The 22348-nt window shown below is 36.7% G+C and overlaps 2 protein-coding genes across 9 annotated transcripts in view; one reads left to right on the plus strand and one right to left on the minus strand.

Annotated features, from left to right (window-relative positions):
• Positions 1–22348, plus strand: part of LOC126282049 (glycine receptor subunit alpha-3) — a 692635-nt gene that overhangs the window by 663901 nt on the left and 6386 nt on the right. The gene's annotated exons all lie outside the window — the stretch shown is intronic.
• LOC126282048 (protein cramped) overlaps positions 11403–22348 on the minus strand; it is a 156586-nt gene continuing 145640 nt past the window's right edge. For 6 of the 7 annotated variants that reach the window (XM_049981468.1, XM_049981472.1, XM_049981467.1 and 3 more), the window contains 3 exons: positions 21430–21536; positions 19330–19440; positions 15507–16047 (listed from right to left, as the gene is read on the minus strand). In XM_049981468.1, the coding sequence (XP_049837425.1) occupies positions 15937–16047; positions 19330–19440; positions 21430–21536 (329 nt within the window). In that variant the 3' untranslated portion in view covers positions 15507–15936. Of the gene's footprint in view, positions 16048–19329; positions 19441–21429; positions 21537–22348 lie in introns of all 7 variants that reach the window. The other variant, XM_049981470.1, reaches the window with a different exon arrangement.

Raw genomic sequence — 22348 nt, forward strand, 5'->3', positions numbered from 1 at the left:
GTATTTCGCCTGTCTCATACATTTTACTCCCCAGATGGTAGAGTTTTGTCAGGATTGGCTTTCCCAAGGCTATCAGTAGTTCTAATAGATTGTTGTCTACTCCCGGGGCCTTGTTTCCAATTAGGTCTGCATGCAGCATCATATCTCCCATTTCATCTTCATCTACATCTTCCATTTCTATAACATTGCCCTCTAGGACACCACCCTTGTATAGACCCTCTATATACGCCTTCCTTCTTTCTGCTTTCCCTTCTATGCTTAGAACTGGGTTTCTACCTGAGCTCTTGATATTCATACAAGTGGTTCTCTTTTCTCCAAAGTTTAACAGTTTAATGGAAAAACTGTTGTATGGTTTTCAGTATATAGCAATATAACTCTAACATATGGGAATAACATTTCACAAATGCAGAAATAAATTTTACTTGCACACATTTCATGCTTTCAGCCTTGATTGTACACACACACACATATATGTAATAGACCACATACAATACACAGATAAATCTAAATGTACAAAATTTAAATTTTTCACGTATTTACACTGTAGATAAAAATTCATCAATTCTGTAGCAAGTAGTCACTCACCGCAGTTTTGAATTTATGCATAGCAGTTAGTGCCTTAATTTTTTTAGGTAGTTTGTTATACAGTTTTTTTCCTGCTTGCAAGGGTCCTTTTTGTTTTAGAGTTGTATGTGAAAACTGCATATGTAAATCTTGATTATTCCTTGTGTTGTATGAATGGATATTTTGGTTTTTTGGAGCAATCTTGCTATTTTCATATACAATTTTCCTTATAAACATTATTGTTTCTAGGATATATAGGCATGGTAATGGAAGAATATGAAGCTTTTTAAATGAGGGTTTGCATGAAGATCGAGGTGCTGAGCCTTCCATGGCTCTTATAATTCTTTTTTGTGCAATAAAACAGCATTTGCTGGGTGGTGAATTTCCCCAGTAAATTAAACCATATCTTATAGTGATTCTGCTTGGGCATAGCACACATTTTTTATGGATTGCGTTGATGTGCATCCAGCAAGAATTTTTATACTATAACAAATGGTATTTAATTTACTACATAGCTGTTGTGAGAGTTTCTACCATCTTAAGTCATCTTGGATCCAAACTCCCAAAAATTTGGTGCTATTTACAATTTCAAGTCTTTTGCCTAACAGTTCTATGGTTGCAATTAAAGGCTGTTTATTCTGCACTGTGTGTAGATGCATAGTGTTTGTTTTATGTGTGTTTATTATTAAGTTGTTCATTGCGAACCATTCTGATACATGTGAAGTGCTCTTTTTTTTTCATTTTGGAGCTCTTCTGGGGTCTTTCCTTTGATAAGTATATTTGTATCATCGGCATACGTAATGTACTTATAGTTAGGGCTGGATGGTTCCAGGTCATTTACAAACAGCAAGAACAAGATTGGTCCCAGTACAGAACCCTGCGGCACACCGTATTTAACACACTGTTTTTCTGATTGATAGGAAGTTAAATTTTTTCCTTCTTTGTACAAGAGTTCAACTATTTCGTGTCTGTTTTGTAGATATGCCTTTACCCACTCATAGGCTGGACCTCTGACACCAACATTTTCTATCTTTCTAAGCAATAGACCATGGTTAACGGTGTCAAATGCTTTTGAAAGATCTAGGAATATTGCTGCTATGTGTTCTTTTTTATCTAATGCCTCAGAGACAGCACTTGGGAATCGACTTATCTCACTGTAAGCATTTATACAGCTCATCCACAAAGAAAAAAAAAACCTTTGTACTGGTTGAGTCATTTGTGGGAAAAATCAGCCCATATTACATGCTATTCACTTGTTTTCAGTAGCTACCAATGTTAGCTAGCAAACTGTTTAAGATTACTGATTTTCCTGATCTACAATATTTAGTTGTATACAGTTTACATTTTGAGCGGTGTACTATTTGAGTTCATTGTTATGTAACAGATACAACTGAAAACTGCACAAATGATAAAACTGACTGGTAATGCAGAATAGACTAAAATAAAATAATATAGTCTAATTGAACAGCCTTTGTGGAATAAAGTTTTCTTCTTGACTTTACAATAACTCCTTAGTGGTAAACAAATGGTAACTCACTGCGTCCAGAATTTACCTGTGATTGAACTATACTTTCATTTTACATTATAAGCTTATGCAGATACTTGTTTTAAAATAAGTAGTGAAGATTTTTAGTGAAATGTTCAGAATGAACACTTGGTATTTATATGGTCTGGTTGTACTTTTATTTTGTTTTTGAGTGACCAAAGTTGCTGATGGTATGCCCATAGCAGACAGAACGCAATGCAAGCATTGACAGATGCTATGATCAGTTTTAGTGAATACACAATGATTGGTAGTGTCACTGTCTTCACATTACTATGGACTATTTCGTTAATTCTAGCTCACTATGTGATGAAGCGAGCTGGGATGATTTTACTTCCCCTCTTGCTTTGCCATTTGCCTCTTTAAATTCGTTTATTTTTATTTATTTTCAATTTTAACTAATTACCATTGACATATGTAAGGATAATCTGCATTTTCATAGAAGTGAAAGACTGACCCTCAGTCTTAAAGAATATAACACCAGATCTAATTTTGCGCTTAGTTTTCTATATGTAATTGATTTTCTGATTTATTTTGACTATTCCTAGCTAGTATCTTTTGCTTTAGGATGAAATCAGTAATTGTTTCGTAACTTAAATTCTATTGTTGACTTATAAACAAACATGAATTCTGTACTAATTATAAAAATTTGGGAGTTGAAACAATAGCATTCTTTAAGTATTTATTTGGCTCTGTTCAAACACATGTTAGCAAAAGCCAGCCCTTAATTAACTCCAAAGTAATTAATAGTTTTTTCAAAAGTATTGTTTGTGTAATGATATTTGTTAATTTCATCACTTAAACAAATAATTTGGCATGGCCCTTGTTGTAGAAGAAACTGTTACAAGGAATGAATTTTTCGTTGTATTCAGTTAATTTAATGAGTTAAGTTTTAATTGTAATTTCTGTAAATTAAAATTTGAACAATGTGTAGATTTAGCACCTATTATTGTGAGGATATATAAGGGCCCGATTTTTGGTCCTGAGACAGTCAGTCCACAGCCGAGTTTCAGATGAGGAACCTGCGTTGGTTAGAACAACAACAATGCATCAAAACTGTGAAATAAGAGTAACACAATTAGGCTGTGGGTTAAAACAATGACAGTGTCTGTTCAATACGTACCGCAATATTCTGCAAGACTTGTGAACTGTGTGGTAAGGTTTTTACTGCTCGTAGATGTACAACAGTAAACTATTGAAGCAGGATGTGGATGTTCAACTGCAACCTATTAATGAGGCTTATTGTAAGTTTAACAATAGTGCACTGACCATATAACTGTGCATTATTGGGGGTTGTGAACAGTGAAAGTAAAGTACAGTGAAACACAAATGTGCACCTGTCAGCTACATCAATTAAAGTAGTCAGTGTTGTACTTCAACAACCCATTTTTCAGCCAGTGAAACAATGAAGTACGTCAACACCGAGGACAAACAACAAAGAAATAAAGAAGGCAAACCATCACAACTAACTCATGCAAACCAGGAAAAACTGCAACAAATGGAAGGCACAACCAAGGATTTTAATACTCACATGAAAAAAATCACATAGTGTTTTAGTGGGGGCTTGGCTGAACAATGATCATCAGAACGAACCACACAATTTTTATTATTATAATACGTATGGAACATACTTCTCATGAGCTAGGCTCAACAATTTTAGTTCTCTCTTGTTTACAAAATTAAGCAAGAAAAATTTCTTATTAAAGTTATTAGACAAGATGAACAAAAAGATTGCGGAAATCTCCTAGAAAGATGTTCCATAGCAAATAGACACACACTGAAAGGAAAAGCACAACAAAAGGAAAACAGACTGTTTTCCAATTAGGCACTGATGAGGACTGAATTGGACATAACTTATTTTATAGGAAAGGTGCTTCTTTTGCCTCAACAAAAGGGGGTTCAGGATTTTATTTAATTGTGATGTCAGCATTCGTTCCTACAGCTAGGTGAGGATCAGGTACAATATGGTGAAGATTAGACTCCAACACATTTGACTGAAGACATGATTGGGACTAAATGCATGTGGTATTATTGCCTTTCTGAAATCAAGCAAGCACTGAACTTCTCAGTGACAGAGGTAATTTAAGGAAACAATAGGGAACCTAACTCAGGATTGCCAGATAAAGAAGGCACAAACCTTCTGTTTATTTTTGATAGACAACATTCCTTGGTTATAAGTACTTGCAAAAAAGTTATCCCATACTTTAAAGAGCTAATGCTACGCTGCTCATTCGTTTCTCACCATCAGTTACTGTTCACTTTCAGCTGGCAAAGACAATCATGGTGGTGGTTATTATTATTATTATTTGACACTGTTCCTCACAAGCGACTTCTAATCAAGCTGCAGGCCTATGGGGTATCGTCTCAGTTGTGTGACTGGATTCGTGATTTCCTGTCAGGAAGGTCGCAGTTCGTAGTAATAGATGGCAAATCATCGAGTAAAACTGAAGTAATATCAGGTGTCCCCCAGGGAAGCGTCCTGGGACCTCTGCTGTTCCTGATCTACATAAATGACCTGAGTGACAATCTGAGCAGTTCTCTTAGGTTGTTCGCAGATGATGCTGCCTAGAAGACCAGTATGAGTTGCAAAGTGATTTAGAAATGATTGCTGTATGGTGTGGCAGGTAGCAGTTGAAGCTAAAAAATGGAAAGTGTGAGGTGATCCACATGAGTTCCAAAAGAAATCCGTTGGAATTCGATTACTCGATAAATAGTACAATTCTCAAGGATGTCAATTCAACTAAGTACCTGGGTGTTAAAATTACGAACAACTTCAGGCGGAAAGACCACATAGATAATATTGTGGGGAAGGCGAGCCAAAGGTTGCGTTTCATTGGCAGGACACTTAGAAGATGCAACAAGTCCACTAAAGAGACAGCTTACACTACACTCGTTCGTCCTCTGTTAGAATATTGCTGCACGGTGTGGGATCCTTACCAGGTGGGATTGACGGAGGACATTGAAAGGGTGCAAAAAAGGGCAGCTCGTTTTGTATTATCACATAATAGGGGAGAGAGCGTGGCACATATGATCTGCGAGTTGGGATGGAAGTCATTAAAGCAAAAACGTTTTTTGTTGCGGCGAGATCTATTTACGAAATTTCAGTCACCAACTTTCTCTTCCGAATGCGAAAATATTTTGTTGAGCCCAACCTACATAGGTAGGAATGATCATCAAAATAAAATAAGAGAAACCAGAGCTCAAACAGAAAGGTGTTCCTTTTTTCCACATGCTGTTCTGGAATGGAATGGTAGAGAGATAGTATGATTGTGGTTCGATGAACCCTCTGCCAAGCACTTAAATGTGAATTGCAGAGTAATCATGTAGATGTAGATGATAGAAAATGCCGTTTTCAGGTTTTTCTTTCTTCGCAAATGTAAGCTCAGTCCAGATCTTGTTTCATTGTCATAAGCAGAGCTGTTTATGCAGTAATTATCACGGTTATTTTTTATGTGCATAACAGATTGGTAAATTTACTGACATGCTATAGTTTAAATTCCAAATGTTCTGAATATATTTTTACAAGAAGTCCAATTACTATACTCAATCTATGGGCTTTTCCCATAGTTCACATTTAGTACATTTGTCCTCCTGAAAAGAATTCTGTAGCTAACAATTGAGAGTACATCTGAACAGTTTGTCCATCTGTTATGATTTCAACTCCTGATAGTATTAATTTTTTCCCTTTAGCTTATTTCTCAATTTTCAACATTTTCTAACATAATTATGGTAAAGTTAGAAAATTTCAAAACATTAACTAACTTGCCCCCTTAGATTTAACATTCAAGGTACTATTTTCAGTGTGCCACTTCTAATGTCGTATTTAGTATTCCTGGATGTGAACCAGGTGACACCCTTCCGTAATAGATTATGACTTTAATTAAAATTTTTGCATGATTTACCACAATTTCAGTATCAGGCTTGTGCTTGTAATTAAGCTACTGCAATGTGGGGAGGGGGGGGGGGGGGGCGACCTGTAAGCTCACAAACAACACCTATATTGAGAGGGTTATCACAAAGCTGCTATATTGCCAACACCTTTTTGCAAACAGTAAGTCTGGAAGTAAACACAACATCTGCGTGTAATGTTATCATTCAAGTCTGTGCTCAAATGTGAACGTGCTCTGCGTTAATCTTGCTAGTGAAGTCTGCAGTTACTATCAAACACATAATACCTCTGTGGCAACTGCTCTGTAGAAAGTCTGGCCTTGAATATCTACCACTTACTATCTGAATTTTGTACAGTGACCCATTCCTCAGCTGATTCTTTCATCGATGTCCCTTTATTGAAAACACTGTCATGCGCAGTATTCTTTTTATTATTCCACCACTGTGTCGTGTAGCTAATGTGTTCATCGACTGGTGTGCAACTGCACTGACATGATGTTATTAATATTATGTCTGGAGATACTAGTGTGTACAGGATGTGCAATTGTGAAAATGGACCTAGTCATTGTATTATTTGAAGTGCTAATAAATGTGCAAAGAACCAGTTAACTGTAAAAACTGAGTTATGTACAGTATTTGCACAATCCTTACAATTTCAAGCCATTCCACCAAGATATGAAACTACAAGACTCTTGAGGACTTGACAGAATGTCCATTTACATTTAACTTTAACTACATCATTTCCCTTCTTCAAACTGGAATTCGTGGTATTTGCTTTCTTTATGTTCAATGTAACTTTATTGCATACTCATCAATTGTGAACTTCCTTGCAGGTTTCATTTGCTTTCTGTGAAGGGCCATATCTTGTCCTTTTGCTGAATATATATACTCATCTAATTGTGAAGTAAGGTGATAAAATATGCAAAGCTGAGTGAGAAATGTTAACTGAAAGTATCTGAAACATATTTGATGTGGTTGTCTTTGTGAATAAGAAAGCCACTGACAAGTGCAGGTTGTATAATGCTATCACAAAGAATACCTTTATTAATATATTTTGGTTCTGATAACAGTTCCATTGAAAGTTTAGCCTTACATGATGTTTGTGTTATCTAGTAGTGATTACTGGGGTGGGTGCATGGACTCTATTACTTTGGATCAGTTGGTACCTCAGCATCTGACTACAGCAATATATGATCAATTAGAATAACTTTTTGTACTGGAAAAGTAGCTCTGCTACTATGTATCTCTTCCATGTCACTCCTGCTCTTGGTTGTTCTTTTATTCTGAACACAAGTGGGTCCACAACTCTTCAATCCTGAATGTAAACATTAAGTCCTGTTACCTATTTCAACTGTCCAGTATTTCTTTTCTTTATTTTTTCCCCTAAAAGTTGATCCTGAAAACATCTAACACTGTTACACATGAGTTCCATCTTTTTATGTTACATGTCACACTGACTTAGGGATCTGTGGATAACTAATGTGACTTCTTTTATTTATAATAGAAGGAAAGATGAAAAGACATTTGAGTGATCTCTGAGAGGTATTTTTTTTTTATTTTATAAATTATATACTAACCTTGAAACATTGCAAAGTGAAAGAAATTGCAATTCCACCACCCTTTTTTAGCCAACTGCCAACCCTCTATTTTATAGGTGAAAACAATCCAAGCTGACAGGGAACAGGTAAACGAAGAAAAATAAACTGATATGAAATATTGGGGGAACGGCCTTAATACAAGAGAGAAAAGAAATGCACAAATAAGCAATTGAAAGTAAAAAATGGTGAATTTTATCATGAAAACCAGAAATTTCGCCTATTTTAACACTGAACATAGTTTGAAACCCCTCTCATGATGGAAATGTATTTCATCTAGTGGCAACAGACAGACATGATCTTTTTGAGGACGTCCACATCAAAAATGGTATCACAAGAACCATGAAAGAATTGTGGCAACAATGGTTATCAACGTAGAAAGTACAACTAAAACTCCTAAAAAAAATCTATGTTCAGAAAACTAGATAAAAACAGCAGTGTCATATCTCAGTAAGGGACTTAAAACTTCTAGCGCAGGACAGGAGCATGCGGAAGAACTATGGCTCAATTTTGAAAGGGACAGGTATGTACCTATTACAACAGTTCATAGTGAGAGGGGACCGACACCCCCCCCCCCCTCCCCCCCATATTATACAGGTTCTGTAATGAAACTTCTAAAGAAATGGAGACTACTGCAAAACAGGTATAAAATACAGCATAGGGCTATAGACGGAGAGATGCTGACAGTCTTAATGATCTTTCACAAAAACCCAAAGAAATTCTGGTCCAGTCACTCATGGATGACTGAAGCAGAGTAGCAGAGCAAAAGTAGAAATGCTTAACTCCATTTTCTATTGTTTCTTTGTTTGGAAAACCCAGGAAAATTGCTCGAATTTAATCCTCAAACCACTGAAAAGATGGAGGAAATCAGTATTAATCAGTGGAGTTGAGTAATAGCTGAAATTGTTAAAATTGAACAAAGCTCCAGGGCCCAATGGAATTCCCAAGATTCCATACTGAATTTGCAACTGAGTTAGCTCCAATTTTAGATATAATTACAGTAGTTCCCTTGAACAAAAAGTCATGCCCAGTAGTTGGAAGAGAGCACAGTCACACCCACTTACAAAAAGAGTAGTAGAAATGATCCACAAAACTACCATCCAGTATCCTTGGCATCGGTTTGTTGCAGAACCTTAGAACACATTCTGAGCTCAAACACAATGAGGTATCTCAAACAAGTATCTCCTTCGTGCCAGCCAGTACAGAGTCTGAAAACATTCATTTTGTGCAACTCAACTGGCACTTTTCTCACAAGACATACTAATTGCTTTGGATAAAGCCACTCATGCAGCTGCAGTATTTCTTGATTTCCAAAAAGATTTCACTCTGTGCCACAACTATGCTTATTATCAAAAGTATGATCGTATGGGATATCAAGCGAAAATTGTGACCGAATTGAGAGTTTTTGGTGCATTTTCAGTCTGCACCACCAGGTTTTAGGAATTTGGAAAAGTATTTCTGGTACATAGCACAATATACAGTACAGTGGCCATGACCATTTCTTACCTCATATGTCCATATTTTCAGAGATGGTTGTGGGACTTTTCTCTTCAACACAGAATATCAAATCAAACATCTTTGAGCCATCCAATTTCCAAATTGTTATTCCAGTTTTGGCAATATATTATGCCATCATCACACTCCCACTGTCATACAGGAAGATTCTAACCTCGGTTCTGGTCAAAATAGGGACCAGCATTCATAAACTGGTATCAGTAGATTTCTGCTTGATACAGAGATCACTTCAAACACCATCTGCCGACTGTTAGATAAATATTCCAATGTTTGGAACAACATTCCATAGGAATGTTTATATAGAAGTCGGCAGATGAAGTTTGAATGAGCACTGTAACAAGCAGAAATCTAGAGATATTAATCTATGAATGCTGGTCCCTATTTTGACTGGAATGGAATCTTCCTACAAATTGGTCAGGGGCCCTGAAGATGATGTGATATATTGCCAAAACATGGCAGTTTGGAAATACATGACTGAAAGGCGTTTAAATAAAACTCTTAATTACTGTGGTGTGCCTAAATGTATTAATTTTTCTTTTATCAGGTGTACCTGATGTAAGGAAAAGTTTGTTTTGTCATCCAATAGACACTTCACATTTTTGTGACAACTGCTGGAAATAATCAAGCAACTGTTTCCTTGTATGTAAAGCATAAATTTTTCGAAAATTATCATAACACTGTTCTGCAGAAATTGTTACACAATATTTCATGTTAATATATTAAAGTCCCGACTGATAAACTTAGTTTTAATGTAACATCATATACTGCCTCTATTGCCTTTCCTCTCCTGGCCACTTGCGTAACAATTACATCTGCAAGACTTTAGCTGCTGATATGAACAGTCATTAAAAAAAATTCATGATTTGAGACATGTAAGGTATGGTTTAAGTGCTTAAAATTTGTGTGTATTTGAACTTTTGGTTTTGCACTATGTGGCGCGACATTCTCTCACTGCATCTGCTTATTCGCCACTTCGTGCATGTGGCACGAAGGGCTATACAAACTGCTGTTATGAAACTTTTAGTGTGCCAAAAATTAATTTCTTTAACATTTTTTTTGAAAATACCTGTAGCATGCCTTAGCAGCTAAAATTGTAATAGTGCATTTCTTACAGTGTATTTTTCCACACATGTAAAATTTCATGTTAGGTTTAGCCATGTCAGATCGGACCACTCTCTTGTAAGAGTATTTTGGTATGGACACTGCCTCCAAAGCATACAAGGAGCTGAAGAATCTTTTAACAGATTATGCCCAATACCTTCCAAAATCAGAGAATGTACCATGCTGTCAATCCATGAAACTGAGGTCATTATATGTGTACCCACGAGGCCACATGACTTCAACCCTACTGACACATGAGAAAGTGTGCACTTTAGACTGCACCCTGGCTGACCTCTGGGACTTCAGTCTAGTTGCTGAGTGGCCACGGATTAACACTGCTCTTCATTTCATTTTGTTAGTTGCTTGTAGCACCCCAGTTTTCCTAGTGACTAAAGCAAACAGCAAATTTGTTTACTAGTGCCCTACAGCTATAGCAATATGCATATTTAACATGAATAACACATTGTTAACTAGTGACCAGTCACCACATGAGCATTTTCATATGTCGCAACAATCAACCCTTAATAAATGTGGTACATACCGGCATTTTATTTTCGCTACTTACGTCATTAATACACTCCACAATGATCCAAGTTTTTGGAGAATAATTACTTTTGCCATCTAAATATAACATGGAACATGCCACAGTGGCTCAGAAGAAAATGAAAGTTTCTAACAAATAATAACATCATCTGTAGTGTGAGCAGTTAAAGGCATATTTATCTGTAGCCCACCCTAGTTTGTTAGATAAAAATTTTGTCGAGGCAACAATTTACTAGTTTGCAGCAGCTATTTCTTGTATAACAGTTCACAGCATAAGCTGTTTTTAAACCTGGCAATGTTCAGGCTACATATGCATGAAAAGGTTTAATATTGATTTATGCAATAAATTTACCTCTGAAAATTCTCCATGTGCAAAACAGGTTACAGATGTAGATTATAGTGACAAAAATGATTGCTGTATGAAATTCTCTGTGGAGGAACTGTGTATCTTGAAAAGTCTCCAGAAATCTGAAACTGGTAACATAGCTGACAGTCATTTCCTTCACTTTCTTTAATATAGATGCAATTTAAGACTGACCTAATGTTACAATATCTCATCACAGAAATGTGCCATCCTCAAAAATTACTTTCCAGAACCTATGCTGAAAAAGTAACTACATTTCACATTTTTATTTATAAAGAAAGACAGGAAAGAAAGAACACACAGTTTAATAAATACTGGCTATGACACTGTAACTTTGTATACATTTTTAACTGTCTGTTGCTTACATATTTAACAAAATTATGCAAAAAGTTACCCTAATGAACACATGTTGCAGAGCATAGTGTTTTTTCACACAAATTTCTAACTGTACCACATTATGTTTTAATACAGAAGTATTCTCACAAATTTACAAAAGTACAAATCTAAACTTAGCGAGCAATTTCACTCTTACAAAGTCATTCTTTTATACCTCAGGTACACAACAGATGGGACTACATCCATCTCAGCATAATTGGTATGTAAGAGAAAGAATGTACAGTCTAAAAGTTTTGGTGATTTTACATTGCTAGAGACTAAACAACTAATATTGCACAGCATTATAAGCTGTGAAGTAGAGCTGCTTTACACTGAATGTCAAACAGAATATTCAAAACAAGACACGGAATAAATTATGCAGTGTAACAAATGTACCTGAATTATTATATTAATATGAATAATATACAAAAATAACAGTTTTCCATCATTAAATGTGCAAAGTGTAAAGCTTTATGAAAAGGTATAATATGAATATATTTTAATCTTGTACTTTGTACATACAACAATAAAATCTGCACAGATTCATTGGTGACTTCCAATGATAACAGCATATGAGTAAGTACTGGCACTATACAGGTCACTACTTTACTCGTGTATATCACGCACCTTAATGACTGGAACAACAATTATAATGAAAAATGAATCTGCAGTCTTAAACACACACACACACACACACACACACACACACACACACACACACACACACACACAGTGATGTTAAAACATAATAAATAAAAGTCTTGCAGAGCCTTAAGGGGAAAAAAAAGTTCATCAGTCGACATTATGTGGACACAATCGAGTAGTATGAAGAAACTGAAAGTTGGTATACCTGTTCCCATTGCCGCCCCCCCCCCCCCCCCTCTCTCTCTCTCTCTCTCTCTCTCTCTCTCTCACACACACACTCACTCTCTCTCCAAGCATTTGATTTGTATTCAAAGTCTTTTTCATAACATCCACTAAACTGCCATTATTATTTCAGTTTGTACATAATCACATGATCATACAGTATTAGTACTGGAGGATACCAAAATGCTTAAAACAGTGAAACCTATGAAACACAAGTGAAGGATCAGTAAATTGACAAACCTCTTGGATATATTTAAAAAAAAAAAAAATAAAATAAAATAAAAAAAAAAACACTGCAAGACACGTGCTGCTCAAAATTTGCTTTCAGCAAGACACAACTGGTTCAAACTGAGCAAAATTTCTCGAAAATCTGCACACAGTGTCTCTTTGTAATCAACCCCTCCCTCGAACCCAAAAGTCAAAAGGTTCATGGAAAAGAGGCACAAAATAACAAGGATAGCTTGTCAGACACTCATGAATTACTTTGTGTTGTACTTTTTATTTTTCACTTTCTAAACTGACACCACACAACAACTTTCAGTTGTTAGGCATTGCATGGTGAGGGGTAGAAGCAGTGAAGGCTCTGTGATCACATTTGAATTATTATATGGTAATCGACAACTACTCACAGAGTGACATTTATTATGTGGGCAGGAACTGCCTTTCCTTTTGGGAATTCTGCACACAAAAACATATTTACAATTACATACATTTTAGCAACTTGTGACAATTTGCAGCTGCAAGTAACTGAGTAAGCCTATTTCTCCATTTTTCATAATTATCCAGTAATGGTGTATTTGTTAAAAATAGATAACATTGTGAAACATGATGAGGGCTTAGTGCAGGCTATGACTGGAAGATAGCAGAATACTGTGTGCTAGTCTGATTCTGACAATTCTGAAGTGCAGTTCATAGTGCACACCCATAGGTGGTGGTCCTATACACTGAGATAAAATGGGTATAATTATCTTCAGGCAACACTTATGTAAGAAGCAGTTGGATAATTTAGTCAATCACAATATGACCTTTTATTAACTTTGAATAGTACCAAAGAAAGATACAATCCCGATGAGAAAATAGCCTGATAGAATACTTTACTGACAAAAATGCCCTAGCCAGCATACTGGTATAATATTGTCACCTCTGTTGAGTGTGGGAGGAACAACATCACCTATCAACCAATTCCTGTCTCATGTAGACACTGTGGGTCAAAGTAGTAGCAAAGATCATTATTATATAATGTGGAACTGCCCTAATCACAGTATTGTCATAGGTACTAATCAGAAGTCTTTATTTACCTTCTTCACTGAAATTGAGACATTGGTAGTCAACTTGGCACATAAATAGGAGCTGATACGGATTTCTCACTTTGTTGTAACTACTAACATGCAAGTGGTTAAGAAATCCTTGAGAAGAGTGCCCCATGATACCACTGCAGCCTGTGCTTTGGGGATGCTCTACTGATTGGATTAACTCATTGCAAATGCTACAAATATGCTAATGCAGCACATCCATGTTCAGTGCAGGTTTCCATCCAGCCCTTAAAAGCAGGTGCTGGTAAGAAAAACCCAAGCATTGGATTGTATTATATGATCTAACAGAGAGAGAGTGACTAGCTCCTACGATGTCAGTGACGCAGGGACCAATAATCATAAAATCCACATTCACTTTTAAGTTCAACTGGGTCATTATTGTTAATCACCTAAAGAAGCTACAGATAAAGCATAGTATTTCATTAATTTAGCTATTGTGAAGACCATTAGGGAGCCAGCCCTTTTCAGATAAAAACATCGACAGTCCTGCTCTTGAGCCAAGCAAGACAACAAATATCTGTTGCTATATGTATTTTGAAGTAATGTGTTACAAGTCCAGTTTTTCATTGTACATTCACCTTATTTTTGTTGGGACAGATCAAACATCAGAAGAGTACTGCTCAGTTTAGCAGAAAAGCTTGCACATTGATCTGCACCTCATCTGTCTTGATGTTTGCTGACAGCCTGGCTTATACATACTTTGGAAGGGAAGATTCCTTATTTAACAGATGAAGTGGAGAGAGACACTGGGTATTGGGGTGGGCTGGAGAAGACTTAACTGCTTTGACGACAAAATTCAATCGAGGTGTCCCCAAATTGTTTATTATGGATGTAATTACCAGGCTTGTGCTGAATGAAGATGATGAGCTTGCCAGTGTGACTCAGAGTGAGTCTTATTAGTATAGTTAATGCAAATCTTTGGCCTTCAAACTATCAGATGTAGTTTAAGTTGGAGATTTCAAGCTCTTAAATAGCATGTCTTCCTAGTTTTCCCCTCCATCACACCTCAGATGGTACTGTAGCCAAGATATTTGAACTGCTTGGCGGATGTCAGTACTCAGAGCAAGTTTTCTGTTGACTGGTGGTCTTGGTGGCACAACCTAGTTTCCATGTGAGGATGAGAGTGCCTGGCAGGTTTGGGCCTCATATTAATATGTCTCTTAGGTTTGAGAAACTGAAAAGTTAAGGCTATACTTGAGATTTTAAGTGCCCAAGCCTAAGCTCTCCAGCTCACTGGATTTGACTGTAATGAAACTTTATGTTGGCACATTAGTCAGCAGAGTGAACAACTATAATTACTGTGTATTTGCAATATGTTCTTCAAACTCAGTAAAAATGATTTATTCCCACCCACACAATGATTATGTATAAAAAATGTTTCTTAATTTCATACAGTTAGTTTAATAAATTTGGATGTATCCTCCAAGATGGAAACACAAGAGAAAGTTTATGGGATTTTGTGGGGAAAAAACTATCAATGCTTATGACATGTTAGAAGCCACACAAATGTGAATTGCTACAATGATGAATCTTACACAACATGAACCAAAATATGCAAAAAAGTATGTTAGTTATCCTTCTTCACAAACATCCAAATAATGAAAAGGAAATAAAATCAAATTTTAACTATGCCCTTCAATTTTGTGATGAGATAAGAATTTTGCAAACAACCAGATAAAGTTCACAAAATGCTTGATGTTATGAACCGAATTGCCACTATCTGCTGCAAATGATGGGAATGTGGAGGGGAGACACGTGTGAAAGTATAGGGACAAGGCAGGGGGGAAGGGGGGGGGGGAAGGGGGAAGGGGGAGAGGGGGGGAGAGAGAGAGAGAGAGAGAGAGAGAGAGAGAGAGAGAGAGAGAAGAATTAACAAATAATATGATGTAAAAGTGAGTTGCCATTGTACTATTAATGAACTTACGTTTATAAAATAAATAAAGCACAAAAATGTGCCAAGGTTATAGTAAAATAGACTGTACAAAAACGCACTTCTGCTTCTACACGATTTCGATGCACTCACATTTAAATTCACACAGACAATTCATTTTTTCACTGAAACAAATAACTCAAAAATCACACACACACACACACACACACACACACACACACCTCATATAAGTAGTGCAATGAGAGAATAAATTAAGCATGGGCACTTTGTGATGAATGGGACACTTAAGAGCACACGCTTTAACTTTCTGAAGCAAAGTTTCTTCTGGCACACTTGTCATCCGCTTACATTAGTTTGTGCAACGTTAACAGAGACATTTATTTTTTACTAACAGCTCCATCAGATGCTATCTGAGCAGCCAGGTCAGCAAACTTTGCCATGTAATCCACACTGTTCTCACTCATCAAACACTGCAACTGTGCTTCCACCTGCAAATTTAACACAAAGTAAGTATCACACTTGTATGTCTGCATCAAAAGCAAATTTGACAATCATTAAAACTAAAGCCATGATTTAGGACTGTTGTTCTTGTAGTAATGAAATTTGAGTAGTTTATATCTATGTCCTTGTGTGTACTGTCTCAAGTTTCCATGTCTGCTGATTGTACCAAACTGTGAGAGTTCCTGTGAGAAGTAACTCGCAGAAAAATACTGCCAAATAATTTTGTAGGAACATTTTGTAACAAAAAAATGAATAAGAAAGTACCCTAAGCTGTAGCTTAAAAACAATTGTGTGTTAAATCCATGGTTTCATTTCATTAGTAGGGACCTCAAAAATTCACATTTGTGATAAAGGCAAATATAGATGTGAACTGTGCTTCAAAAAAGAAAAATACTGATTTACCTGATAAACACCACTTCACTGTGGATTTTTCCACATGAACTACTTTATCAGGTATAGTTTGAAATTTCTTTATTCTCTGGGTATAAATATTAAAAAAGTAATCAATTTTCAATTATAGCACAATGTGCGGTGCAGCCAAATTTGGGAAGAGAACGCACCTATGCATAAATGCAATGACATACTAGACAAATCATAAGTTAATGCTCTGGAGCCTATGGACTACTGAATGGTCTATACGATACACATCACATATAGCTTTGTAGGACTCAGCCGCTGGGCCTATACTTGTATCATAACAACGAAGTGACTGACAACTAGACACACACAGTAGGGCCAGATTAAGCAGTTTGTTTTTACCCACAGACCAAAATGGCCATGGCAGTAATGACTGTGAATTCAGTACTGAAGTCTACCTGATGTTTTCCGTTAGTCTGCAGTGATTAGTTCACCTTGCACAATATTAATCATTTTGCTGATTACTTTCACAATTAGTTGCTGACATTCTTTAAAAGAGAGAGAGAAGAAAGAAATAAAGCATGTGAGTATAACAAAACTTAACAGTTACAGTACAGGTCGCAGTTCGTGATTCAATATCAACGAAAGAAAATGATGGCATGATCAATCTAGTTCACTGGTTGGTTTTTGCTATGGTAGCTGTCATGTAAACAACTAGCTGCCTATTGCTTTGTTATTTGGACCCTGGTATAGCATTTTAGAACAAACAAATGTTTATCTTTGTTTTTCTAATTTGTGGAAAAATGAGCAGGTTGGCGGGACAGGGGTTTGAACTATGATTTCAAAAAATAGCTGTGAAGGTCGAGCCTGAACTTCCTTGTTTATGATGCTGCCAAGATCAGCAAGCAACTGCATGGTAGCCATTACAAAATGCTTTGTTCACACCATGTGTCGTAGGACTGTGTTGTTCGTTTTCTTATTTCAAGTACAATTCTCACATCATCAGAAGGGTTCGACAATTACTATGATCATGTGCAAGTTCTGCTTTCATAGAAACATAGAACATGCATTTAGACCACATGTCCCAGGAAATGCTGGCAGAGTTCCTCAACTTCTACATCTGTCACATTGGTACAAGCATGCTGTCATCCCTCGAGTACAGTTTGGGCTGAGAACATAGAGGGTTGACTGAAAAGTAATGCCTCCACCTTTGTAACTCTTCAACAGTTGGCAGCATTGCTATGCAGCAGGTACTTGTTCCGTAGCCACATCTCTACAGCTCCAGTTGGCAGGAAGCCTCAGTATTGAACAGTTGTTTTGTTACAGTATAAAGTATGGAATCCTGCACAGACATTCGGTCAGTCAATGCGATTTAAGCAACATGCAGTCACTGAATTCTTGACAGCAGAAGGTGTCACCCCAAAGGAGATTCATCACAGAATAAAAGCAGTTTATGGTGATTGTGTTGATGTGAGTACTGTGAGTCGTTGGGCGAGTAAGTTTAAAGATGTTGAGGTGAGAACATCTGTCCTACGTTACAAGCAAAGAGTTGGATGCCCTGTGACACCAACCACCGAGTTTCACAAGCAAAATGTTGACTGATTCAGGACAATTGTCATATCACTCAGAGATAAACTGCATGCACAATCGGCATTTCACAAGAACTTGTGGGTCACATTATTGCTTTGCTTGGCTATCGGAAGATCTGTGCACGATAGGTACACTGAATGCTGACTCCTGAAATGAAAGCGCACAGACTTGAAAATTTGCCAGCAACTCCTCTCGCGTTAAGAGAATGAAGGTGGTGCCTCTTTCCAGTCAATTGTGACAGGAGACAAAGCGTGGGTACACCATTACAACTCCGAGACAAGAAAATTTGTCCATTGTCGGCAGAAATGTATCCAATTGGCTGGTGATTATGTGGAAAAGTGAATATTGGTAATTAAATACCACATTCTAAGGCTCATTTCTGTATTTGATTTATTAAAATATTCCCATACAAACCCAATTAACGAAGGTGGAGGCATTACTTTTCATTCAACCCTCACAGAACTTACACTTCTGATCTTTCACTTCCTGGTTGTTATCTCATTCTAACTGCGCAGTCTGAAAATGTCTGTGTAATGTTTTGAGCTCACAGTTAATTGGTTTTTTTGTGCATTTTGGATGCGGAGTTCATTGGGTTATTTCTCTTTTTAATTTGAAAATGCGAAGAACTCAACTTTGATGTTCTCTCAGTCTTCATAACAATGTCAATGAAAGTCCCACATTATTAGCTTCAGTTTTTTCATGTTAGTCTTCTGTGGTTATGTTTTTCAAAAGTAACAATGCAGTATATATGCATAAGACTTCTTAAAATTTGAATAAGAGTTTAGCAATTTCTGAAATCAACTTCGAGTTATGAATCCCACGACCTGCTACTTCTCCCACAGTTACGCGACCCTCATTGAACAAATACAGTGAGGAAAAAAGTAAAGTGTTGTTTCAATGTGATGTTTTCATTATGCACCCCCAAATTCCAAATGAAATGTTACACAGCAAGCAAAGTTATTTACTGTAGTGCCGAGCAAGTTGCACTTTCAGTTTTTTATATCGGAGCAAACAAACAAACTGTTGAAGTTTTTGCAAATGAAACATTCCACTTATTATTGAGAATAAAAACCATTCTGTTTTATTATTATTATTATTATTATTATTATTATATCTTAGATCACTATTTAAGCCAGTTTCATCTTCAACCACATAGCTTGGCAACTTTTTAAGTTTATATACCTAATCATTTACAGAAGAAAATAGATGCTAAGTTCGCCAAAAATAGATGTTAATTTTGCTAAAAATAAACGCTGCATTTTCAAGTCCCTGTTATTTGTAATCAAAAAGATATGAACATGCAGAATGACTAGAATACTTACATCTGATGACATACGTGATTCTTCTCCAACTGGAACAACTGTTCCAACACATGGATTCTTCATTGGAGATTCTAGGTGGCCAAGAAAACTGCTCAAAGAGAAATCAGCAACCTGGATTAAAGAAATAACAAATTTAATTTTACCCTCATGCCCATAAATTTACTTAACACACTTAAAAAAATACCATCAAATGACGCAAGTTATTTGTATGTTTTATGGATTATGAGTGTGAACTCTATTATGTTAAATGAATGAAATTTAAAATTACAGTACTCTTTCTCAGTGAAATGTACAGCAACATACTGTCCACTTACATGATTTACACCACAACCACAACCACCACCTGCCCCCCCCCCTCTTCCTCCAACTCTCTCTCTCTCTCTCTCTCTCTCTCTCTCTCTCTCTCTCTCATACTGGATGGCTAAATAGTACTGCACATGACTATTAAAAGAAAAACTGTAAACTGGTCCTGCAATCTCTCTTAAGCAATTGCACATGGTAGGAAATTATTTATTTGAGTGTAAAGCAAAAGTTGCAGCTGTGAAGTAAGAGAAGAATCTGGTTTATAGCCTAGGCATGTGACTTAAAGGAAAATTGTAATGTATGTAGGTAAATTGGATGTATGACAGGCTTATAGAGAGACAGCTAAGTGGGATGATGATTGTCTTTTTTCCAATCAGTTCTGTTAACAATTTCTAAAAAGCTAGAAGGCTAAGCAAAATAAAGTGCCAATGTTTGATATCAAACTTCTGTCAATGCGAAAAGAAAAGGAAGAAAGATTATGGCCTAGTATCCTGCTGATGATAAGGGTACTAGACATAAAGCACAGGCTCAGACTTTGAAAGGAAACTGGCCATACCCTTTGTAGAGAACCTTCCCAGCATTCACCTTAACCAATTTGGGAAAATCATGAAAACCCTAAACCATGATGGCTGGATGGGGATCTGAACCACCCCTCTCCCAAATATGAACCCAGTGTGTTCCCACTGAGCCACATCTCTGTGAGTAAGGAAAACGACTGAAAGACAATCCCAATTAAGTGCCAAAATTATCTACCATCTTACAAAAAAGACAGCTTAATTAAGGTAATATGTATGCAAAGAGTCAAGTCATATCTCTGTGGCTCGTCATACACAGAGCATTTTCAGTGGGCATGCCAAAATGTACACCATACTTAAAATCCTCTTCACAGGTAGATTCTAATCTACCTCACAAAGTGAGATTAGATGTGTGATGCTTAGTGACAGCCATAGTCAGTTTTCATTCATAAAACAACTGTGAAAGGCATGTCTTTGGACAAGACAACTACTTTGTGTAGGAATGGACATAAATCTCGCTATTTTATGATTGGGACTTGCGACTGGCAAGCCTACAAATGTGTGTCTAGTTCATCTCTCAAAATTAATCTCTCAGAGGTTGTCTGGAATGCTCTCAGGAAGTGGGTTGCTGCTCACAGTTCTTGTTCCAAGAAGCTGTTTGGTTGGCAGTATTGGAAGAAGACTCAACATTCATTTCCTACACAAGCCAGACACAATTATCGACAGCATCACTTGTCAGTGTAAGAGCTATATTGCTACTTGAGATAGCTTCATGGCGTATATTGGTCTTATCTCAGATAGTCTCTTCGTGTACATTGGTTTTACTTTTACAGTACAAAACTGTCATCTTTCACACATTTCAAACATGTTTACCCACCCAGCATGCATGGACGCGCGCGCGCGCACACACACACACACACACACACACACACACACACACACACACACACAGGACTATAGTTCAGGTTGTAATTATTTTTGTTACTGAGTAACATAGTCAGTGAATAAAACTAAATCAAATACAAGTCACAATATGAGGAGAAAAATTTAAATTACAAACTTGAGTAGTATCAATTTCTACCTGCTTGTTATTCCAAACATGAAACTGACAATCTGCAGCCTTAAGCATGATACATACTATTTAGGGAAAAAACTGAATAAAATCCATTTAAGATAAGATGATCACACATGAAGGTACAAGAATGAGACTGTTGCCATGGCAATCTAACACTCTTTGAATAAAATTTACAATGACTGCCCTGAAATTGGCAATTACAATTACCTCAGAATTAAGCCATTGGTTGTCATCTTCCTTAAGGATCCTTGTGGGACTGGGCAGTGATCTTGTTGAAGACGTCTCCAAGACATCATCTGACGGAAGCAGGCCACCTGAAAATAACAATCCATGATATTAAATATGGCTATGTAGTGAAACCGGTGTGTGTGTGTGTGTGTGGGGGGGGGGGGGGGGGGGGGGCAGTATGCTCTTGTATGCAAATGACACCTGTATAGTGCAAGTATTACACAAGCAAGTATTACACAAGCCAATATCACTACCTATTATTTTACAATGTTAAATGTGGTCCCAGCTATCACGAAACACAACTTTCACTGGCAGTGTAGCGTATTTTTATTACTAAGTGTAAGTACAGACTGCAATCATAAAAAATGCCTCCCTATGAGAGATCAAACATTACTTGTTTTTTTAAACATAAATATTTTGTTACGGGTTTTATGTGCTACTCTTTAACAGAAAACTTGCAGAGAAAAACATAGAATTTAATGTCAAGCAACAGGTAAGTCAACATATAATTATTAAGCATGCAGAGAGTGAAGTATTCATGCTTGTTAGATTTTCTAGTTGGAGCATAAGTAAATGAATTCTAGAAGCAGTGGGAGGCACATACAAGACGAAGCCCTGATTGATATCAATGACAAATGGAGGAAGCTATCAATTGCATTTGCTGGACCAAAGATCGGGACAACAAATCAACACACCTAATTACCTACTGCTATGACAAGAGAGAAGACTGTAACACAAAATCTTTGGAGAAATTTACTTGAGTTTCTTCCCTCTCCCTCCCCCTCTCCCAAATTGTATCACTGTTGCAGCAAAAATTTGTATACTTCACTAAATCTATCTGGAGGGGGAGGGGCCCACAATTCAGTAAAAGAAATAGATTTCCCTAAATAAATATTAT

The sequence above is a fragment of the Schistocerca gregaria genome, chromosome 7 (genome assembly GCF_023897955.1).
Source record: "Schistocerca gregaria isolate iqSchGreg1 chromosome 7, iqSchGreg1.2, whole genome shotgun sequence".
Lineage (NCBI taxonomy): Eukaryota > Metazoa > Arthropoda > Insecta > Orthoptera > Acrididae > Schistocerca > Schistocerca gregaria.